This window comes from Bombina bombina, chromosome 2 (genome assembly GCF_027579735.1).
Source record: "Bombina bombina isolate aBomBom1 chromosome 2, aBomBom1.pri, whole genome shotgun sequence".
Taxonomy (NCBI): Eukaryota; Metazoa; Chordata; class Amphibia; order Anura; family Bombinatoridae; genus Bombina; species Bombina bombina.
Genome location: NC_069500.1, coordinates 1,062,548,127 through 1,062,570,287, shown reverse-complemented (window position 1 = coordinate 1,062,570,287; position 22,161 = coordinate 1,062,548,127). Strand labels below are relative to the sequence as shown.

Below are 22,161 nucleotides of genomic sequence, written 5' to 3'. Positions count from 1 at the left end.
CAACCAAGATGCCAAAGAAATGGCAGAAGCTTTCTGGCCTTTCCTAGAACCGGAAAAGATAACAAATAGACTAGAAGTCTTACGGAAAGATTTCGTAGCTTCAACATAATATTTCAAAGCTCTAACAACATCCAAAGAATGCAATGATTTCTCCTTAGAATTCTTAGGATTAGGACATAATGAAGGAACCACAATTTCTCTACTAATGTTGTTGGAATTCACAACTTTAGGTAAAAATTCAAAAGAAGTTCGCAACACCGCCTTATCCTGATGAAAAATCAGAAAAGGAGACTCACACGAAAGAGCAGATAATTCAGAAACTCTTCTAGCAGAAGAGATGGCCAAAAGGAACAAAACTTTCCAAGAAAGTAATTTAATGTCCAATGAATGCATAGGTTCAAACGGAGGAGCTTGAAGAGCTCCCAAAACCAAATTCAAACTCCATGGAGGAGAAATCGACTTAATGACAGGTTTTATACGAACCAAAGCTTGTACAAAACAATGAATATCAGGAAGAATAGCAATCTTTCTGTGAAAAAGAACAGAAAGAGCGGAGATTTGTCCTTTCAAAGAACTCGCGGACAAACCCTTATCTAAACCATCCTGAAGAAACTGTAAAATTCTCGGTATTCTAAAAGAATGCCAAGAAAAATGATGAGAAAGACACCAAGAAATATAAGTCTTCCAGACTCTATAATATATCTCTCGAGATACAGATTTACGAGCCTGTAACATAGTATTAATCACGGAGTCAGAGAAACCTCTATGACCAAGAATCAAGCGTTCAATCTCCATACCTTTAAATTTAAGGATTTCAGATCCGGATGGAAAAAAGGACCTTGAGACAGAAGGTCTGGTCTTAACGGAAGAGTCCATGGTTGGCAAGATGCCATCCGGACAAGATCCGCATACCAAAACCTGTGAGGCCATGCCGGAGCTATTAGCAGAACAAACGAGCATTCCCTCAGAATCTTGGAGATTACTCTTGGAAGAAGAACTAGAGGCGGAAAGATATAGGCAGGATGATACTTCCAAGGAAGTGATAATGCATCCACTGCCTCCGCCTGAGGATCCCGGGATCTGGACAGATACCTGGGAAGTTTCTTGTTTAGATGAGAGGCCATCAGATCTATCTCTGGGAGCCCCCACATTTGAACAATCTGAAGAAATACCTCTGGGTGAAGAGACCATTCGCCCGGATGCAACGTTTGGCGACTGAGATAATCCGCTTCCCAATTGTCTACACCTGGGATATGAACCGCAGAGATTAGACAGGAGCTGGATTCCGCCCAAACCAAAATTCGAGATACTTCTTTCATAGCCAGAGGACTGTGAGTCCCTCCTTGATGATTGATGTATGCCACAGTTGTGACATTGTCTGTCTGAAAACAAATGAACGATTCTCTCTTCAGAAGAGGCCAAAACTGAAGAGCTCTGAAAACTGCACGGAGTTCCAAGATATTGATCGGTAATCTCACCTCCTGAGATTCCCAAACTCCTTGTGCCGTCAGAGATCCCCACACAGCTCCCCAACCTGTGAGACTTGCATCTGTTGAAATTACAGTCCAGGTCGGAAGAACAAAAGAAGCCCCCTGAATTAAACGATGGTGATCTGTCCACCACGTTAGAGAGTGCCGAACAATCGGTTTTAAAGATATTAATTGATATATCTTCGTGTAATCCCTGCACCATTGGTTCAGCATACAGAGCTGAAGAGGTCGCATGTGAAAACGAGCAAAGGGGATCGCGTCCGATGCAGCAGTCATAAGACCTAGAATTTCCATGCATAAGGCTACCGAAGGGAATGATTGAGACTGAAGGTTTCGACAGGCTATAATCAATTTTAGACGTCTCTTGTCTGTTAAAGACAAAGTCATGGACACTGAATCTATCTGGAAACCCAGAAAGGTTACCCTTGTTTGAGGAATCAAAGAACTTTTTGGTAAATTGATCCTCCAACCATGATCTTGAAGAAACAACACAAGTCGATTCGTATGAGACTCTGCTAAATGTAAAGACGGAGCAAGTACCAAGATATCGTCCAAATAAGGAAATACCACAATACCCTGTTCTCTGATTACAGACAGAAGGGCACCGAGAATCTTTGTGAAAATTCTTGGAGCTGTAGCAAGGCCAAACGGTAGAGCCACAAATTGGTAATGCTTGTCTAGAAAAGAGAATCTCAGGAACTGAAAATGATCTGGATGAATCGGAATATGCAGATATGCATCCTGTAAATCTATTGTGGACATATAATTCCCTTGCTGAACAAAAGGCAATATAGTCCTTACAGTTACCATCTTGAACGTTGGTATCCTTACATAACGATTCAATAATTTTAGATCCAGAACTGGTCTGAAGGAATTCTCCTTCTTTGGTACAATGAAGAGATTTGAATAAAACCCCATCCCCTGTTCCGGAACTGGAACTGGCATAATTACTCCAGCCAACTCTAGATCTGAAACACAATTCAGAAATGCTTGAGCTTTCACTGGACTTACTGGGACATGGGAAAGAAAAAATCTCTTTGCAGGAGGTCTCATCTTGAAACCAATTCTGTACCCTTCTGAAACAATGTTCTGAATCCAAAGATTGTGAACAGAATTGATCCAAATTTCTTTGAAAAAACGTAACCTGCCCCCTACCAGCTGAACTGGAATGAGGGCCGTACCTTCATGTGAACTTAGAAGCAGGCTTTGCCTTTCTAGCAGGCTTGGATTTATTCCAGACTGGAGATGGTTTCCAAACTGAAACTGCTCCTGAGGACGAAGGATCAGGCTTTTGTTCTTTGTTGAAACGAAAGGAACGAAAACGATTGTTAGCCCTGTTTTTACCTTTAGACTTTTTATCCTGTGGTAAAAAAGTTCCTTTCCCACCAGTAACAGTTGAAATAATAGAATCCAACTGAGAACCAAATAATTTGTTTCCCTGGAAAGAAATGGAAAGTAGAGTTGATTTAGAAGCCATATCAGCATTCCAAGTCTTAAGCCATAAAGCTCTTCTGGCTAAGATAGCCAGAGACATAAATCTAACATCAACTCTAATAATATCAAAAATGGCATCACAGATGAAATTATTAGCATGCTGGAGAAGAATAATAATATCATGAGAATCACGATTTGTTACTTGTTGCGCTAGAGTTTCCAACCAAAAAGTTGAAGCTGCAGCAACATCAGCCAATGATATAGCAGGTCTAAGAAGATTACCTGAACATAGATAAGCTTTTCTTAGAAAAGATTCAATTTTTCTATCTAAAGGATCCTTAAACGAGGTACCATCTGATGTAGGAATGGTAGTACGTTTAGCAAGGGTAGAAATAGCCCCATCAACTTTAGGGATTTTGTCCCAAAATTCTAATCTGTCAGGCGGAACAGGATATAATTGCTTAAAACGTTTAGAAGGAGTAAATGAATTACCCAATTTATCCCATTCCTTAGCAATTACTGCAGAAATAGCATTAGGAACAGGAAAGACTTCTGGAATAACCGCAGGAGCTTTAAAAACCTTATCCAAACGTATAGAATTAGTATCAAGAGGACTAGAATCCTCTATTTCTAAAGCAATTAGTACTTCTTTAAGTAAAGAGCGAATAAATTCCATCTTAAATAAATATGAAGATTTATCAGCATCAATCTCTGAGACAGAATCCTCTGAACCAGAAGAGTCCAAAGAATCAGAATGATGGTGTTCATTTAAAAATTCATCTGTAGAGAGAGAAGATTTAAAAGACTTTTTACGTTTACTAGAAGGAGAAATAACAGACAAAGCCTTCTTTATGGATTCAGAAACAAAATCTCTTATGTTATCAGGAACATTCTGCACCTTAGATGTTGAGGGAACTGCAACAGGCAATGGTACATCACTAAAGGAAATATTATCTGCATTAACAAGTTTGTCATGACATTTAATACAAACAACAGCTGGAGGAATAGCTACCAAAAGTTTACAGCAGATACACTTAGCTTTGGTAGATCCAGCAGGCAGAGGTTTTCCTGTAGTATCTTCTGGCTCAGATGCAACGTGAGACATCTTGCAATATGTAAGAGAAAAAACAACATATAAAGCAAAATAGATCAAATTCCTTATAAGACAGTTTCAGGAATGGGAAAAAAATGCCAAACATCAAGCTTCTAGCAACCAGAAGCAAATGAAAAATGAGACTGAAATAATGTGGAGACAAAAGCGACGCCCATATTTTTTGGCGCCAAATAAGACGCCCACATTATTTGGCGCCTAAATGCTTTTGGCGCCAAAAATGACGCCACATCCGGAACGCCGACATTTTTGGCGCAAAATAACGTCAAAAATGACGCAACTTCCGGCGACACGTATGACGCCGGAAACGGAAAAGAATTTTTGCGCCAAAAAAGTCCGCGCCAAGAATGACGCAATAAAATGAAGCATTTTCAGCCCCCGCGAGCCTAACAGCCCACAGGGAAAAAAGTCAAATTTTTGAGGTAAGAAAAAATATGATAATTAAAGCATAATCCCAAATATGAAACTGACTGTCTGGAAATAAGGAAAGTTGAACATTCTGAGTCAAGGCAAATAAATGTTTGAATACATATATTTAGAACTTTATAAATAAAGTGCCCAACCATAGCTTAGAGTGTCACAGAAAATAAGACTTACTTACCCCAGGACACTCATCTACATGTTTGTAGAAAGCCAAACCAGTACTGAAACGAGAATCAGTAGAGGAAATGGTAAATATAAGAGTATATCGTCGATCTGAAAAGGGAGGTAAGAGATGAATCTCTACGACCGATAACAGAGAACCTTATGAAATAGACCCCGTAGAAGGAGATCACTGCATTCAATAGGCAATACTCTCCTCACATCCCTCTGACATTCACTGCACGCTGAGAGGAAAACCGGGCTCCAACTTGCTGCGGAGCGCATATCAACGTAGAATCTAGCACAAACTTACTTCACCACCTCCCTTGGAGGCAAAGTTTGTAAAACTGATTTGTGGGTGTGGTGAGGGGTGTATTTATAGGCATTTTAAGGTTTGGGAAACTTTGCCCCTCCTGGTAGGAATGTATATCCCATACGTCACTAGCTCATGGACTCTTGTTAATTACATGAAAGAAATGAAGATTTATCAGCATCAACCTCAGAGACAGAATCCTCTGAACCAGAGGAGTCATCAGAATCAGAATGATGATGTTCATTTAAAAATTCATCTGTAGGGAGAGAAGTTTTAAAAGATTTTTTACGTTTACTAGAAGGAGAAATAACAGACATAGCCTTCTTTATGGATTCAGAAACAAAATCTCTTATATTATCAGGAACATTCTGCACCTTAGATGTTGAAGGAACTGCAACAGGCAATGGTACTTTACTAAAGGAAATATTATCTGCTTTAACAAGTTTGTCATGACAATCAATACAAACAACAGCTGGAGAAATAGCTACCAAAAGTTTACAGCAGATACACTTAGCTTTGGTAGATTCAGCACTTGACAGCGATTTTCCTGTAGTATCTTCTGACTCAGATGCAACGTGAGACATCTTGCAATATGTAAGAGAAAAAACAACATATATATAAAGCAAAATTGATCAAATTCCTTAAATGACAGTTTCGGGAATGGGAAAAAATGCCAAAGAACAAGCTTCTAGCAACCAGAAGCAATAAAAAATGAGACTTAAATAATGTGGAGACAAAAGCGACGCCCATATTTTTTTGCGCCAAATAAGACGCCCACATTATTTGGCGCCTAAATGCTTTTCTTTCATGTAATTAACAAGAGTCCATGAGCTAGTGACGTATGGGATATACATTCCTACCAGGAGGGGCAAAGTTTCCCAAACCTTAAAATGCCTATAAATACACCCCTCACCACACCCACAAATCAGTTTTACAAACTTTGCCTCCAAGGGAGGTGGTGAAGTAAGTTTGTGCTAGATTCTACGTTGATATGCGCTCCGCAGCAAGTTGGAGCCCGGTTTTCCTCTCAGCGTGCAGTGAATGTCAGAGGGATGTGAGGAGAGTATTGCCTATTGAATGCAGTGATCTCCTTCTACGGGGTCTATTTCATAAGGTTCTCTGTTATCGGTCGTAGAGATTCATCTCTTACCTCCCTTTTCAGATCGACGATATACTCTTATATTTACCATTTCCTCTACTGATTCTCGTTTCAGTACTGGTTTGGCTTTCTACAAACATGTAGATGAGTGTCCTGGGGTAAGTAAGTCTTATTTTCTGTGACACTCTAAGCTATGGTTGGGCACTTTATTTATAAAGTTCTAAATATATGTATTCAAACATTTATTTGCCTTGACTCAGAATGTTCAACTTTCCTTATTTCAGACAGTCAGTTTCATATTTGGGATTATGCTTTAAATTATCATATTTTGTCTTACCTCAAAAATTTGACTTTTTCCCTGTGGGCTGTTAGGCTCGCGGGGGCTGAAAATGCTTCATTTTATTGCGTCATTTTTGGCGCGGATTTTTTTTGGCGCAAAAATTCATTTCCGTTTCCGGCGTCATACGTGTCGCCGGAAGTTGCGTCATTTTTTGACGTTATTTTGCGCCAAAAATGTCGGCGTTCCGGATGTGGCGTCATTTTTGGCGCCAAAAGCATTTAGGCGCCAAATAATGTGGGCGTCTTATTTGGCGCCAAAAAATATGGGCGTCGCTTTTGTCTCCATATTATTTCAGTCTCATTTTCATTTGCTTCTGGTTGCTAGAAGCTTGATGTTTGGCATTTTTTTCCCATTCCTGAAACTGTCTTATAAGGAATTTGATTTATTTTGCTTTATATGTTGTTTTTTCTCTTACATATTGCAAGATGTCTCACGTTGCATCTGAGCCAGAAGATACTACAGGAAAACCACTGCCTGCTGGATCTACCAAAGCTAAGTGTATCTGCTGTAAACTTTTGGTAGCTATTTCTCCAGCTGTTGTTTGTATTAATTGTCATGACAAACTTGTTAAAGCAGATAATATTTCCTTTAGTGATGTACCATTGCCTGTTGCAGTTCCCTCAACATCTAAGGTGCAGAATGTTCCTGATAACATAAGAGATTTTGTTTCTGAATCCATAAAGAAGGCTTTGTCTGTTATTTCTCCTTCTAGTAAACGTAAAAAGTCTTTTAAATCTTCTCTCTCTACAGATGAATTTTTAAATGAACACCATCATTCTGATTCTTTGGACTCTTCTAGTTCAGAGGATTCTGTCTCAGAGATTGATGCTGATAAATCTTCATATTTATTTAAGATGGAATTTATTCGCTCTTTACTTAAAGAAGTACTAATTGCTTTAGAAATAGAGGATTCTAGTCCTCTTGATACTAATTCTATACGTTTGGATAAGGTTTTTAAAGCTCCTGCGGTTATTCCAGAAGTCTTTCCTGTTCCTAATGCTATTTCTGCAGTAATTGCTAAGGAATGGGATAAATTGGGTAATTCATTTACTCCTTCTAAACGTTTTAAGCAATTATATCCTGTTCCGCCTGACAGGTTAGAATTTTGGGACAAAATCCCTAAAGTTGATGGGGCTATTTCTACCCTTGCTAAACGTACTACCATTCCTACGTCAGATGGTACCTCGTTTAAGGATCCTTTAGATAGAAAAATTGAATCTTTTCTAAGAAAAGCTTATCTATGTTCAGGTAATCTTCTTAGACCTGCTATATCATTGGCTGATGTTGCTGCAGCTTCAACTTTTTGGTTGGAAACTCTAGCGCAACAAGTAACAAATCGTGATTCTCATGATATTATTATTCTTCTCCAGCATGCTAATAATTTCATCTGTGATGCCATTTTTTATTAGAGTTGATGTTAGATTTATGTCTCTGGCTATCTTAGCCAGAAGAGCTTTATGGCTTAAGACTTGGAATGCTGATATGGCTTCTAAATCAACTCTACTTTCCATTTCTTTTCAGGGAAACAAATTATTTGGTTCTCAGTTGGATTCTATTATTTCAACTGTTACTGGTGGGAAAGGAACTTTTTTACCACAGGATAAAAAATCTAAAGGTAAAAACAGGGCTAACAATCGTTTTCGTTCCTTTCGTTTCAACAAAGAACAAAAGCCTGATCCTTCGTCCTCAGGAGCAGTTTCAGTTTGGAAACCATCTCCAGTCTGGAATAAATCCAAGCCTGCTAGAAAGGCAAAGCCTGCTTCTAAGTTCACATGAAGGTACGGCCCTCATTCCAGTTCAGCTGGTAGGGGGCAGGTTACGTTTTTTCAAAGAAATTTGGATCAAATCTGTTCACAATCTTTGGATTCAGAACATTGTTTCAGAAGGGTACAGAATTGGTTTCAAGATGAGACCTCCTGCAAAGAGATTTTTTCTTTCCCATGTCCCAGTAAATCCAGTGAAAGCTCAAGCATTTCTGAATTGTGTTTCAGATCTAGAGTTGGCTGGAGTAATTATGCCAGTTCCAGTTCCGGAACAGGGGATGGGGTTTTATTCAAATCTCTTCATTGTACCAAAGAAGGAGAATTCCTTCAGACCAGTTCTGGATCTAAAATTATTGAATCGTTATGTAAGGATACCAACGTTCAAGATGGTAACTGTAAGGACTATATTGCCTTTTGTTCAGCAAGGGAATTATATGTCCACAATAGATTTACAGGATGCATATCTGCATATTCCGATTCATCCAGATCATTATCAGTTCCTGAGATTCTCTTTTCTAGACAAGCATTACCAATTTGTGGCTCTACCGTTTTGGCCTTGCTACAGCTCCAAGAATTTTCACAAAGATTCTCGGTGCCCTTCTGTCTGTAATCAGAGAACAGGGTATTGTGGTATTTCCTTATTTGGACGATATCTTGGTACTTGCTCCGTCTTTACATTTAGCAGAGTCTCATACGAATCGACTTGTGTTGTTTCTTCAAGATCATGGTTGGAGGATCAATTTACCAAAAAGTTCTTTGATTCCTCAAACAAGGGTAACCTTTCTGGGTTTCCAGATAGATTCAGTGTCCATGACTCTGTCTTTAACAGACAAGAGACGTCTAAAATTGATTACAGCTTGTCGAAACCTTCAGTCACAATCATTCCCTTCGGTAGCCTTATGCATGGAAATTCTAGGTCTTATGACTGCTGCATCGGACGCGATCCCCTTTGCTCGTTTTCACATGCGACCTCTTCAGCTCTGTATGCTGAACCAATGGTGCAGGGATTACACGAAGATATCTCAATTAATATCTTTAAAACCGATTGTTCGACACTCTCTAACGTGGTGGACAAATCACCATCGTTTAATTCAGGGGGCTTCTTTTGTTCTTCCGACCTGGACTGTAATTTCAACAGATGCAAGTCTCACAGGTTGGGGAGCTGTGTGGGGATCTCTGACGGCACAAGGAGTTTGGGAATCTCAGGAGGTGAGATTACCGATCAATATTTTGGAACTCCGTGCAATTTTCAGAGCTCTTCAGTTTTGGCCTCTTCTGAAGAGAGAATCGTTCATTTGTTTTCAGACAGACAATGTCACAACTGTGGCATACATCAATCATCAAGGAGGGACTCACAGTCCTCTGGCTATGAAAGAAGTATCTCGAATTTTGGTTTGGGCGGAATCCAGCTCCTGTCTAATCTCTGCGGTTCATATCCCAGGTGTAGACAATTGGGAAGCGGATTATCTCAGTCGCCAAACGTTGCATCCGGGCGAATGGTCTCTTCACCCAGAGGTATTTCTTCAGATTGTTCAATTGTGGGGGCTCCCAGAGATAGATCTGATGGCCTCTCATCTAAACAAGAAACTTCCCAGGTATCTGTCCAGATCCCGGGATCCTCAGGCGGAGGCAGTGGATGCATTATCACTTCCTTGGAAGTATCATCCTGCCTATATCTTTCCGCCTCTAGTTCTTCTTCCAAGAGTAATCTCCAAGATTCTGAGGGAATGCTCGTTTGTTCTGCTAATAGCTCCGGCATGGCCTCACAGGTTTTGGTATGCGGATCTTGTCCGGATGGCATCTTGCCAGCCATGGACTCTTCCGTTAAGACCAGACCTTCTGTCACAAGGTCCTTTTTTTCCATCCGGATCTGAAATCCTTAAATTTAAAGGTATGGAGATTGAACGCTTGATTCTTGGTCACAGAGGTTTCTCTGACTCCGTGATTAATACTATGTTACAGGCTCGTAAATCTGTATCTCGAGAGATATATTATAGAGTCTGGAAGACTTATATTTCATGGTGTCTTTCTCATCATTTTTCTTGGCATTCTTTTAGAATACCGAGAATTTTACAATTTCTTCAGGATGGTTTGGATAAGGGTTTGTCCGCAAGTTCTTTGAAAGGACAAATCTCTGCTCTTTCTGTTCTTTTTCACAGAAAGATTGCTATTCTTCCTGATATTCATTGTTTTGTACAAGCTTTGGTTCGTATAAAACCTGTCATTAAGTCAATTTCTCCTCCTTGGAGTTTGAATTTGGTTCTGGGAGCTCTTCAAGCTCCTCCGTTTGAACCTATGCATTCATTGGACATTAAATTACTTTCTTGGAAAGTTTTGTTCCTTTTGGCCATCTCTTCTGCTAGAAGAGTTTCTGAATTATCTGCTCTTTCGTGTGAGTCTCCTTTTCTGATTTTTCATCAGGATAAGGCGGTGTTGCGAACTTCTTTTGAATTTTTACCTAAAGTTGTGAATTCCAACAACATTAGTAGAGAAATTGTGGTTCCTTCATTATGTCCTAATCCTAAGAATTCTAAGGAGAAATCATTGCATTCTTTGGATGTTGTTAGAGCTTTGAAATATTATGTTGAAGCTACGAAATCTTTCCGTAAGACTTCTAGTCTATTTGTTATCTTTTCCGGTTCTAGGAAAGGCCAGAAAGCTTCTGCCATTTCTTTGGCATCTTGGTTGAAATCTTTAATTCATCTTGCCTATGTTGAGTCGGGTAAAACTCCGCCTCAAAGAATTACAGCTCATTCTACTAGGTCAGTATCTACTTCCTGGGCGTTTAGGAATGAAGCTTCGGTTGACCAGATCTGCAAAGCAGCAACTTGGTCTTCTTTGCATACTTTTACTAAATTCTACCATTTTGATGTATTTTCTTCTTCTGAAGCAGTTTTTGGTAGAAAAGTTCTTCAGGCAGCGGTTTCAGTTTGAATCTTCTGCTTATGTTTTTTGTTAAACTTTATTTTGGGTGTGGATTATTTTCAGCAGGAATTGGCTGTCTTTATTTTATCCCTCCCTCTCTAGTGACTCTTGTGTGGAAAGATCCACATCTTGGGTAGTCATTATCCCATACGTCACTAGCTCATGGACTCTTGTTAATTACATGAAAGAAAACATAATTTATGTAAGAACTTACCTGATAAATTCATTTCTTTCATATTAACAAGAGTCCATGAGGCCCACCCTTTTTTGTGGTGGTTATGATTTTTTTGTATAAAGCACAATTATTCCAATTCCTTATTTTATATGCTTCGCACTTTTTCTTATCACCCCACTTCTTGGCTATTCGTTAAACTGATTTGTGGGTGTGGTGAGGGGTGTATTTATAGGCATTTTAAGGTTTGGGAAACTTTGCCCCTCCTGGTAGGAATGTATATCCCATACGTCACTAGCTCATGGACTCTTGTTAATATGAAAGAAATGAATTTATCAGGTAAGTTCTTACATAAATTATGTTTTGGCGCCAAAAATGACGCCACATCCGGAACGCCGACATTTTTGGCGCGAAATAACGTCAAAAAATGACGTAACTTCCGGCGACACGTATGACGCCGGAAACGGAAATAGAATTTTTGCGCCAAAAAAGTCCGCGCCAAGAATGACGCAATAAAATGAAGCATTTTCAGCCCCCGCGAGCCTAACAGCCCACAGGGAAGAGTCAAATTTTTGAAGGTAAGAAAAAATGGTTAAATCAAAATGCATTATCCCAAATATGAAACTGACTGTCTGAAAATAAGGAAAGTTGAACATTCTGAGTCAAGGCAAATAAATGTTTGAATACATATATTTAGAACTTTATAAACAAAGTGCCCAAAGCTTGGAGTGTCACAGAAAATAAGACTTACTTACCCCAGGACACTCATCTACATATAGCAGATAGCCAAACCAGTACTGAAACGAGAATCAGCAGAGGTAATGGTATATATAAGAGTATATCGTCGATCTGAAAAGGGAGGTAAGAGATGAATCTCTACGACCGATAACAGAGAACCTATGAAATAGACCCCGTAGAAGGAGATCACTGCATTCAAATAGGCAATACTCTCCTCACATCCCTCTGACATTCACTGCACGCTGAGAGGAAAACCGGGCTCCAACTTGCTGCGGAGCGCATATCAACGTAGAATCTAGCACAAACTTACTTCACCACCTCCATCGGAGGCAAAGTTTGTAAAAACTGAATTGTGGGTGTGGTGAGGGGTGTATTTATAGGCATTTTGAGGTTTGGGAAACTTTGCCCCTCCTGGTAGGAATGTATATCCCATACGTCACTAGCTCATGGACTCTTGCTAATTACATGAAAGAAATACTCACTGGTTCAGTTTTACTAAGCCCTTTAAAATACTTGAAAGTTGCTGTCATATTCACCTATTTCCCTTCTTTCCTCTAAGCTAAACATATATAGTTCATTGAGCCTCTCCTGGAACGTTTTATTTTTTAGACCATGTAGGTAGAATATATATATATATATATACACACATATACATATACACACACACATACTGTGTGTATGTATATATATATATATATATATATATATATATATATACATATATATATACACACACACATATATACAGTATATATACATATATACCATACACGCATCTATATATAACTATATCTTCTTATTTAGATCTCTCTCTCTCTCTCTCTACAGGAAAGTTCTACTCTGTGAATAGCATTACTCCTAAAGACAGCTATATGTGTATAGTATCTGGCTTATATAAAGACCTGAGTTGGTATAATATACAGCTTATACAGAGACCTAAATAGGCATAACACTCTATATAATATTTAATCTTATATTATTTATAAAATATAAAAAATAAAATATAAAACATATAAGGAATTAGATTATATTAAACTATACTAAATTATACTATACTATGCCACTTATTGTTTTTTTTCCATCTATTCTATCTTCTATTTAGTCACCTTCTCTTTTACTGCCAAAGAAAGTATATAAATGTTTTTACCTTTTCCCCAATATCATTATTAGATGGCTCGTATTGCCCGTTCTACCGTTTGAGAATGTATGTGTATATCTATATGTAGATACATGTAGGTTGTTTTATTGGCTTTATGAATTACACATTATTGAAATGTATATTAACTATGTCTGATTATTGTGGAAACATATGTATTGTATATTGTTAACACATCATACTGACTGTATTAAATTGTATATATCGCTTTAAGTTCAGCGTATAAATCTGCAGTCCGTATGTAACGTTACCATTGAGAAAGGTTGTACGCAGCCGAAACGCGTTGCTGTTTTTTGAGCCACTTGGGCTTCCATAGACTCACTACACGGACGCTGTAAGAGTTCACTGAACTTGTTTCCTTTTGGAAGAAATTACCCTTGAAGTGGCTCTTTCAAAGTTCCAGAGGCGAGGGGGGAGAACCACATACCCGGATAAATATCTTTGGGGACAACTACAAACGGCAACTGGTGTAAGTATAAATGTACACCTTGCCATTGGAATAATTTATATCCTTTAAAGGATCTCCTGTCCTTCTTCTCGCCCATACTTTGCAGCTTTTCAACTGTTGCCAATGATGTGTTTGCTATCTTTGACAAGCTTGACTAGCAACTAACCACCAAACGGCTTCTGTTTTTTTTTTTAAAAAAAAAAAAGACTTTCTTGCGTTTGATATTTTTGCCAAGCTTGACCACCAAACGGCTTCTGGTTTTAAAAAAAGACTTTCTTTTGAACCAATCGGACTTGAATCAGTGATAATTTAGGATTCATTGCAATGCCATTTATGTTTTATGTTTGAATGTATGAACTAAGTCTATGCGTTTTTATGTGATTCTTATATGATTTTTTATGCTGTACATTCACTTTTGTGCTTATGTTTTTTATTATTAAATATTATATAGAGTGTTATACCTATTTAGGTCTCTGTATAAGTCGGATATTATACCTACTCAGGCCTATATATAAGCCAGATACTATACACATATAGCTGTCTTTTAGACAGCGCAGCTGTATATAATTACTAGCCTGCAGGTTTCTGCAGACATTGTAATTTATCCTATACTATTGTGTCACTTAAGGATTTAGGGAATCCTTTCTTTATATAGCTGTTTTGTGTAATTGATCTCAGCGCTGAGTTTTTCATTGTATTACAGATTCTAAAAAGAAGCTGCACCCTGGTGGTAAATCTCCATAGAACAAGCTAATACATTATTGAGTGTGTGTATATATATATATATATATATATATATACATACACACACACACACATACACTTAAGAAGCTAACACTATTTAAACTGTTATCACAAGAAACATGAAAACTGATCACTATGGATTAACTGTGTACAAGCTCATAGATGTTTTATTCACTACAGGAAGATAAATTTAAGATGTACTAATAAAAAACACTTATTTAGAGGCAAGAAAGAAAAAAATTAAAAGGCAACCCCAGACATATGTACAGAACACTTACTCTCTCAATTTCATGACATTTCTTAAGTGCTTCACCATATTTATTCATAGATTTGTAAGCCTGTGCACACTCTGTCTGGAACCACATGCACTGCATTTCATTTAGATTCTCAACTGCAGATGTTCCTTCCTGGGGAAAGAGTTAATGAAAAACTAAAGTGAAACTAAAGTGAAAAGAATGAACATTTCATTAGTGCTGAATCTCTGATCTACAAAATAAAGTCAGCATACATATTGCTTTAAAGTTTCAGTAACCCTTTAACTGCTGAGCTGTTTTGGAGTTTGTTTTTTAAAAATAATTTTAATGAGGAAATTAGAAACAAGAATAGATACATAAGACACGTTCACAGGAAGTTCATGGCATGGTTAGAGAACATCAAATAACTAGTCAGAGAATAAAACATGTATGATCTAGGTGGCGTATAGTTAAGGAGTTTTTAAATGTTGCTCACATTTAAAGGGATAGTGTACACCAATTTTCATATAACTGCATGTAATAGACACTACTATAATGAATAATATGCATAGATACTGATATAAAAATCCAGTATAAAACAGTGTTAAAACTTACTTAGAAGCTTCCAGTTTAGAGAACATCAAATACCTAGTCAGAGAATAAAACATATGCATGATCTAGGTGGCGTACAGTTTTGGAGTTTTTAAATGTTGCTCACATTTAAAGGGATAGTGTACACCAATTTTCATATAACTGCATGTAATAGACACTACTATAAAGAATAATATGCACAGATACTGATATAAAAATCCAGTATAAAACCGATTTAAAACTTACTTAGAAGCTTCCAGTTTAGCTCTATTTAAAAGGTTACTGGAACACCCACTGCAAGTGGGAAATAGCAGACACTCCCCCTCCCTTTGTATATGAAAAGACCCTTTACACAAACAGAAGCAAGCTGGAGTAGGTAAACGTTGGTATTCTCCTAAAACTTTGGGGCTTGGTTAGGAGTCTGAAAATCAGAGCAATGTTATTTAAAAATAAGCAAAACTATCCATTAAAAAAAAAAAAAAAAATTTTTATGGGCTATAGAAATAGATCATCTACAAAACATTTATGCAAAGAAAAAAACGAGTGTATAATGTCCCTTTTAAGCCCCATTGTAGATCATATTGGGGGGGTTTTCAGCAGACCCAGAAGATTCACACTATACCAATATTTTACATATATATCATGACACATGAGAACTCAACGGATGATGACACGTGGTTGCCATGTGCACTTATCCCCTTGTGTGGATGATGACCACGTGCCATCATGCGCAATTAAGGGGTTGACATACTTTCTCACTATATACAACTTAAACAGGAACACTTCAGACATTGACTTTGGTTAGCCTAAACAAATACATTTAGACAAAAACCTTTGTAAAAGAAAACAACAATATAGAAAACAGAACAAACCCTTGTAAATTTTGAGCACATTTCTTCAGCTTCTTTTATCATGTTAGCCTTTAGCATATACTTTGCACACTTCGAGTTAATAAACCTGTCAGCTGTGTCCAGTGCCTGTGCTTCATCCATCCATTTTGCTGCTTCCTTTATATTACCAGCATGCTAAAAAAAAATAAGAGCCATGACACATCTGAAACTACAATTTAATAAACATCATCAAAACTGGTGCTTTGTGTGTAGTAAAATCATATATTTCTCTTATCCTATTATTATATACCCTTGTTAACCAGAATATTTTATTAGAATGTAACAGATAACCTTTGCCTTTCTACATAAATAAAATGTTACTATACACTCACCTTCTGTATAAAGGACTCTATATTGGACTTAAAGTTAAACCCTCACATGTATCATGCAGGGGAATACAAGACGTATCCATATTAGACAAAGTTAAAACTTCACACGAATCATGCAGGGGAATACAAGACATATCCATATTAGACTAAGTTAAAACATCACATGTATCATGCAGGGGAATACAAGACGTATCCATATTAGACAAAGTTAAAACTTCACACGAATCATGCAGGGGAATACAAGACGTATCCATATTAGACTAAGTTAAAACATCACATGCATCATGCAGGGGAATACAAGACATATCCATATTAGACTAAGTTAAAACATCACATGCATCATGCAGAGGAATAAAAGACGTATCCATATTAGACTAAAAGTTAAAACGTCACATGTATCATGCAGGGGAATACAAGACGTATCCATATTAGACAAAGTTAAAACTTCACACGAATCATGCAGGGGAATACAAGACATATCCATATTAGACTAAGTTAAAACATCACATGCATCATGCAGAGGAATAAAAGACGTATCCATATTAGACTAAAAGTTAAAACGTCACATGTATCATGCAGGGGAATACAAGACATATCCATATTAGACTAAGTTAAAACATCACATGTATCATGCAGGGGAATACAAGACATATCCATATTAGACTAAGTTAAAACATCACATGTATCATGCAGGGGAATACAAGACGTATCCATATTAGACTAAGTTAAAACATCACATGCATCATGCAGAGGTATAAAAAACGTATCCATATTAGACTAAAAGTTAAAACATCACATGTATCATGCAGGGGAATACAAGACGTATCCATATTAGACTAAGTTAAAACATCACATGCATCATGCAGAGGTATAAAAAACGTATCCATATTAGACTAAAAGTTAAAACATCACATGTATCATGCAGGGGAATACAAGACGTATCCATATTAGACTAAGTTAAAACATCACATGCATCATGCAATGGAATAAAAGACGTATCCATATTAGACTAAAAGTTAAAACATCACATGTATCATGCAATGGAATAAAAGACGTATCCATATTACACTAAGTTAAAACCTCACATGTATCATGCAGAGGAATACAAGATGTATCCATATTAGACTAAAAATTAAAACTGCACATGTATCATGCAGATTAATACAAGACGCATCCATATATTAGACTAAAAGTTAAAACTTCACATGTATCATGCAGGGGGAATACAAGACGCATCCATATTAGACTAAAAGTTAAAACTTTATATGTAACATGCAGGGGAATAAAAAACTTATCCATAATATTAGACTAAAAGTTAAAACTTCATATATATCATGCAGGGGAATGCCAGACATGGCCAACAAAGTTTTGGTACACAAAAGTTTACATGGGTCATACATAGAATTTTCTGCAGTATAAATATCAGATCCCATTAAAAACAAAACCAAACAAAAAAACTGCTCAACCATGAGAAATCGAAGAAAAACAAAAAATCAAAACCAAACCAGATCCGCCTTATTGGTGAACATGAAGACATTTAATGTCACTCTTTTCTACGTCAGATGCCTTAAATTTTATGTAGGTTTTTTTTTTCTTTTTAAATAAAAAGTTTTACAGCTTCCTGAACTACACATTATAAACACAACAATTAGACTCCACTAGAGGGCAATGGAGAGCCTTCTGATACTAGTAGTATGAAGCTACCAAGGTTGTACTATAGAAGAATATTACATGTTTTACAATTAAATCATGGGTTACCAAGTTAATATTATAAGTGTAAAATTGGTAAATCAGAAGATAAAGCCACTAACACTGGGAAAACATTTACAGGACTTTTCCTCTCCGCGTACATAAATATAATATGTAAATACTATGCAATAATAATAATGATGATGATGAATGAACAGCGGAAGTGTCAGATTATGCAGAAACAAAAACCTTGATCAAACAAATACCCGTCTGAGGGACGAATAAAGCTGTGAATCGCATATAATAGGCAACTTGCAAATTATGTTAAAACAATACCTTATAAATTTTTGCTTTCACAAGGAAAAGTTCAATCAAAGTTGGCGTGCTATCAATTGCTTCATTAATATATTCAAGTGCAATAATTGGTTGACCGATCTTATCATAGTGCTGGGCCAAGTAGTACTGAACCCACAGCAACGTTGTTGGTGGCTCTTCCTTCCCATCATCTGTACAGGAAAACAAGGACACAATATAAAACCAGTTGTATTTCTTTTCACAATTCTTACACAAAGAGCAAGAAGAATGTCACATGCACACAAATTAAACTTTCATGATTCGGATAGAGTGTACAATAGAAATAAAATTCCAGCCTACTTTTATTGTTAAAATGGACTTTGTTTTCATTCTATCCTTTATTGAAACTTGACTCCTTTCAAAAGAGCATACTAGCATAGGATTAAGAGAATTAGTGCTTCTTGGACATAGATGACCTCAGTGCTTGCAACATTGCTGGCTTTGGCCTGTATGGGTCTCATGACTGAGATGTAAATATAGCATTCTCAGCGCAGTAGTCCGATTGCCTCATTACCTTTATAGGATAAATCACCAATCATCATAAAGCAGGAAAATATCTAAATCCTAACAGTCTCTCAAGTCAATAGTCTTTCACATTCAGGAAACTGCCACGCAATTTGGAAGGCCTGTAATCAAGATCACTGTATTTACTCTCAGTTGTACTTTTCCAGTGTGAAAGTTTTACCTTGCATCATAAATTTTGATTGCGATTTTAGGGATGACATGTTGCTGAGGCAAAAGGAAGTTCCAATAATACTGTTGAAAGTGACATGTTCTTGACAATTTATATATTTTTTTTCTCTTTCATACATGTTAACTAATCAGTGCAAAGGGTGCCAATTTCAGCTTTAAAACGCTACTGCTGATTAATTTGTACTTTTAAAAGTGCCACTGTAAGCAAACATCAATTATCCTGAGCTCTTAGCTTCTTCCAGACTGTAGCCATCTTAAATGTAATGTGTGTAAAGCATAGCCCAGTTGGTTTACCCTTAGAGAGTAAGCTAGTTGTCAAGATTGAGTCTCTATTGTGTCTACTCACAGACTTTGATTTTCAAATGTGCCGTTGCTTGTTCAGCACCAGAGTCTGTTAGTGAGGGGATATGACTGCTAGTTTTTATAATATATGAGGGGCTGGAAGTTGAGACTCAGGTGGACAGTTTCCTTTCCTTTACAGGACAGTTATACAGTGAGAGAGTGGAAGCGCAGGGACCTTAAAAATCCTCCATTTTCTATGACATTTGCCAACAACCCCTCAGTGCAACCAGCCTGACTTTCCCTGTGCTTCTTAGGTGACTATTTACTATAAGCAAAATTAAAGGATCTTGCAAGCTCAAAAGCATCAGGTTGCAAAGAGAACTACCCAGACTCAAACTGCACACTCACTGTATCACTCAGTAAATACAATTAGATATACCGGAAAAGGTTTGGATTTTGGAATATTTGCATCGGTACAATAGGACAGTAAGAGAGGGGGTGGAACCAATTGTAAACAACTATCTTATGTTATTTAGGCAATATTTATACTTGTGTTTATACATGTAACCTGGTTTGATATCATTTTTAATACTTTGGTATACACAGTACCCTGAGAAAGTGCAGTACTGTAATCAGATAGGTACTATTTGTTGTATTAAATAAATTTAGATTATTTGCATTGTACAACACAAAAACCAAACCAAAAGACACAGGTAAAGACAATTGTGACTTACAGGCAGTGAAAAAGTAATTTTTTATATTTTATTTTTAAAAATATAATAATTAAAAAGTTTGGATTTCATAATAAATTTGGATTATGGAATTCTGGATTTGGGGATTTGTACCTGTATTACCAAACTGTGCACAATCTTTTTATATTCACACTTTCTGAGGCACTAGCTCCTACTGAGCATGTGCAAGAGAGTGTAAAGTATATATACATATGCACTTTGTGATTATCTGATGGCTGTCACTTGATACAGGGGGAGGGTAAAAACATTAACTGAATGTTGACAGAAAAATAACTACAACTCATTTAAAATTCAGTGTTATTGCATTGTCTTGTTTTATGTATTTAGAAATAAGGCAATTCAATTTTATTTAATGGTCATTCAAATAAAATCTCAACTTCAAAAGAGCAGGTTGTTTTTTAAGAGATGTAAATGTGATTTATTATATTGTCAACTTTTTTCAGATATGCTGCATCTCATTCAAGTGATTAAAGGACCACTCAAGGCAGCAGAATTGCATCATTAACAAGTGCATAATAAAAAGGCAATGCAATAACACCTACTCTGAATTTCAAATAAGCAGATTTTTCTTCTGACATTTATTTTTTCTCCTATTTTCTGGCCCCCTGTATCATGTGACAGACATCAGCCAATCACAGACGAGTATACGTATACCCTGTGAGCTTGTGCACATGCTCAGAAGGATCTTGTTCCCCAAAAAGTGTGAATATAAGACTGCAAAATGTGATAATGGAAGTAAATTGAAAAGGGTCTTAAAACTGCTGCTCTCTCTGAATTTTTACTGTCCCTTGTAAGAAGGTTTCCTTTCTACTTGACCTGTATAAAAACATAATTTATGCTTACCTGATAAATTCCTTTCTTCTGTTGTGTGATCAGTCCACGGGTCATCATTACTTCTGGGATATAACTCCTCCCCAACAGGAAATGCAAGAGGATTCACCCAGCAGAGCTGCATATAGCTCCTCCCCTCTACGTCAGTCCCAGTCATTCGACCAAGAATCAACGAGAAAGGAGTAACCAAGGGTGAAGTGGTGACTGGAGTATAATTTAAAAGATATTTACCTGCCTTAAAACAGGGCGGGCCGTGGACTGATCACACAACAGAAGAAAGGAATTTATCAGGTAAGCATAAATTATGTTTTCTTCTGTTATGTGTGATCAGTCCACGGGTCATCATTACTTCTGGGATACCAATACCAAAGCAAAAGTACACGGATGACGGGAGGGATAGGCAGGCTCATTATACAGAAGGAACCACTGCCTGAAGAACCTTTCTCCCAAAAATAGCCTCCGAAGAAGCAAAAGTGTCAAATTTGTAAAATTTGGAAAAAGTATGAAGCGAAGACCAAGTTGCAGCCTTGCAAATCTGTTCAACAGAGGCCTCATTCTTAAAGGCCCAAGTGGAAGCCACAGCTCTAGTGGAGTGAGCTGTAATTCTTTCAGGAGGCTGCTGTCCAGCAGTCTCATAGGCTAAACGTATTATGCTACGAAGCCAAAAAGAGAGAGAGGTAGCAGAAGCTTTTTGACCTCTCCTCTGTCCAGAGTAAACGACAAACAAGGAAGAAGTTTGGCGAAAATCTTTAGTTGCCTGCAAGTAGAACTTGAGGGCACGAACTACATCCAGATTGTGTAAAAGACGTTCCTTCTTTGAAGAAGGATTTGGACACAAGGATGGGACAACAATCTCTTGATTGATGTTCCTGTTAGTGACTACCTTAGGTAAGAACCCAGGTTTAGTACGCAGAACTACCTTGTCTGAGTGAAAAATCAGATAAGGGGAATCACAATGTAAGGCTGATAACTCAGAGACTCTTCGAGCCGAGGAAATAGCCATTAAAAACAGAACTTTCCAAGATAACATTTTTATATCAATGGAATGAAGGGGTTCAAACGGAACACCCTGTAAAACGTTAAGAACTAAGTTTAAACTCCATGGTGGAGCAACAGCTTTAAACACAGGCTTGATCCTAGCTAAAGCCTGACAAAAGGACTGGACGTCTGGATTTTCTGACAGACGTCTGTGTAACAAGATG

The 22,161-nt window shown here is 37.3% G+C and overlaps 1 protein-coding gene across 1 annotated transcript in view; it reads right to left on the bottom strand.

Annotated features, from left to right (window-relative positions):
• The window catches only part of NAA15 (N-alpha-acetyltransferase 15, NatA auxiliary subunit), a 430,544-nt gene that overhangs the window by 260,485 nt on the left and 147,898 nt on the right, over window positions 1–22,161 (bottom strand). The window contains exons 11-13 of the mRNA XM_053703678.1: window positions 18,384–18,553; window positions 16,012–16,164; window positions 14,594–14,722 (exon numbers count right to left, since the gene is read on the bottom strand). Of these exons, the coding sequence (XP_053559653.1) occupies window positions 14,594–14,722; window positions 16,012–16,164; window positions 18,384–18,553 (452 nt within the window). The remainder of the gene's footprint in view (window positions 1–14,593; window positions 14,723–16,011; window positions 16,165–18,383; window positions 18,554–22,161) is intronic.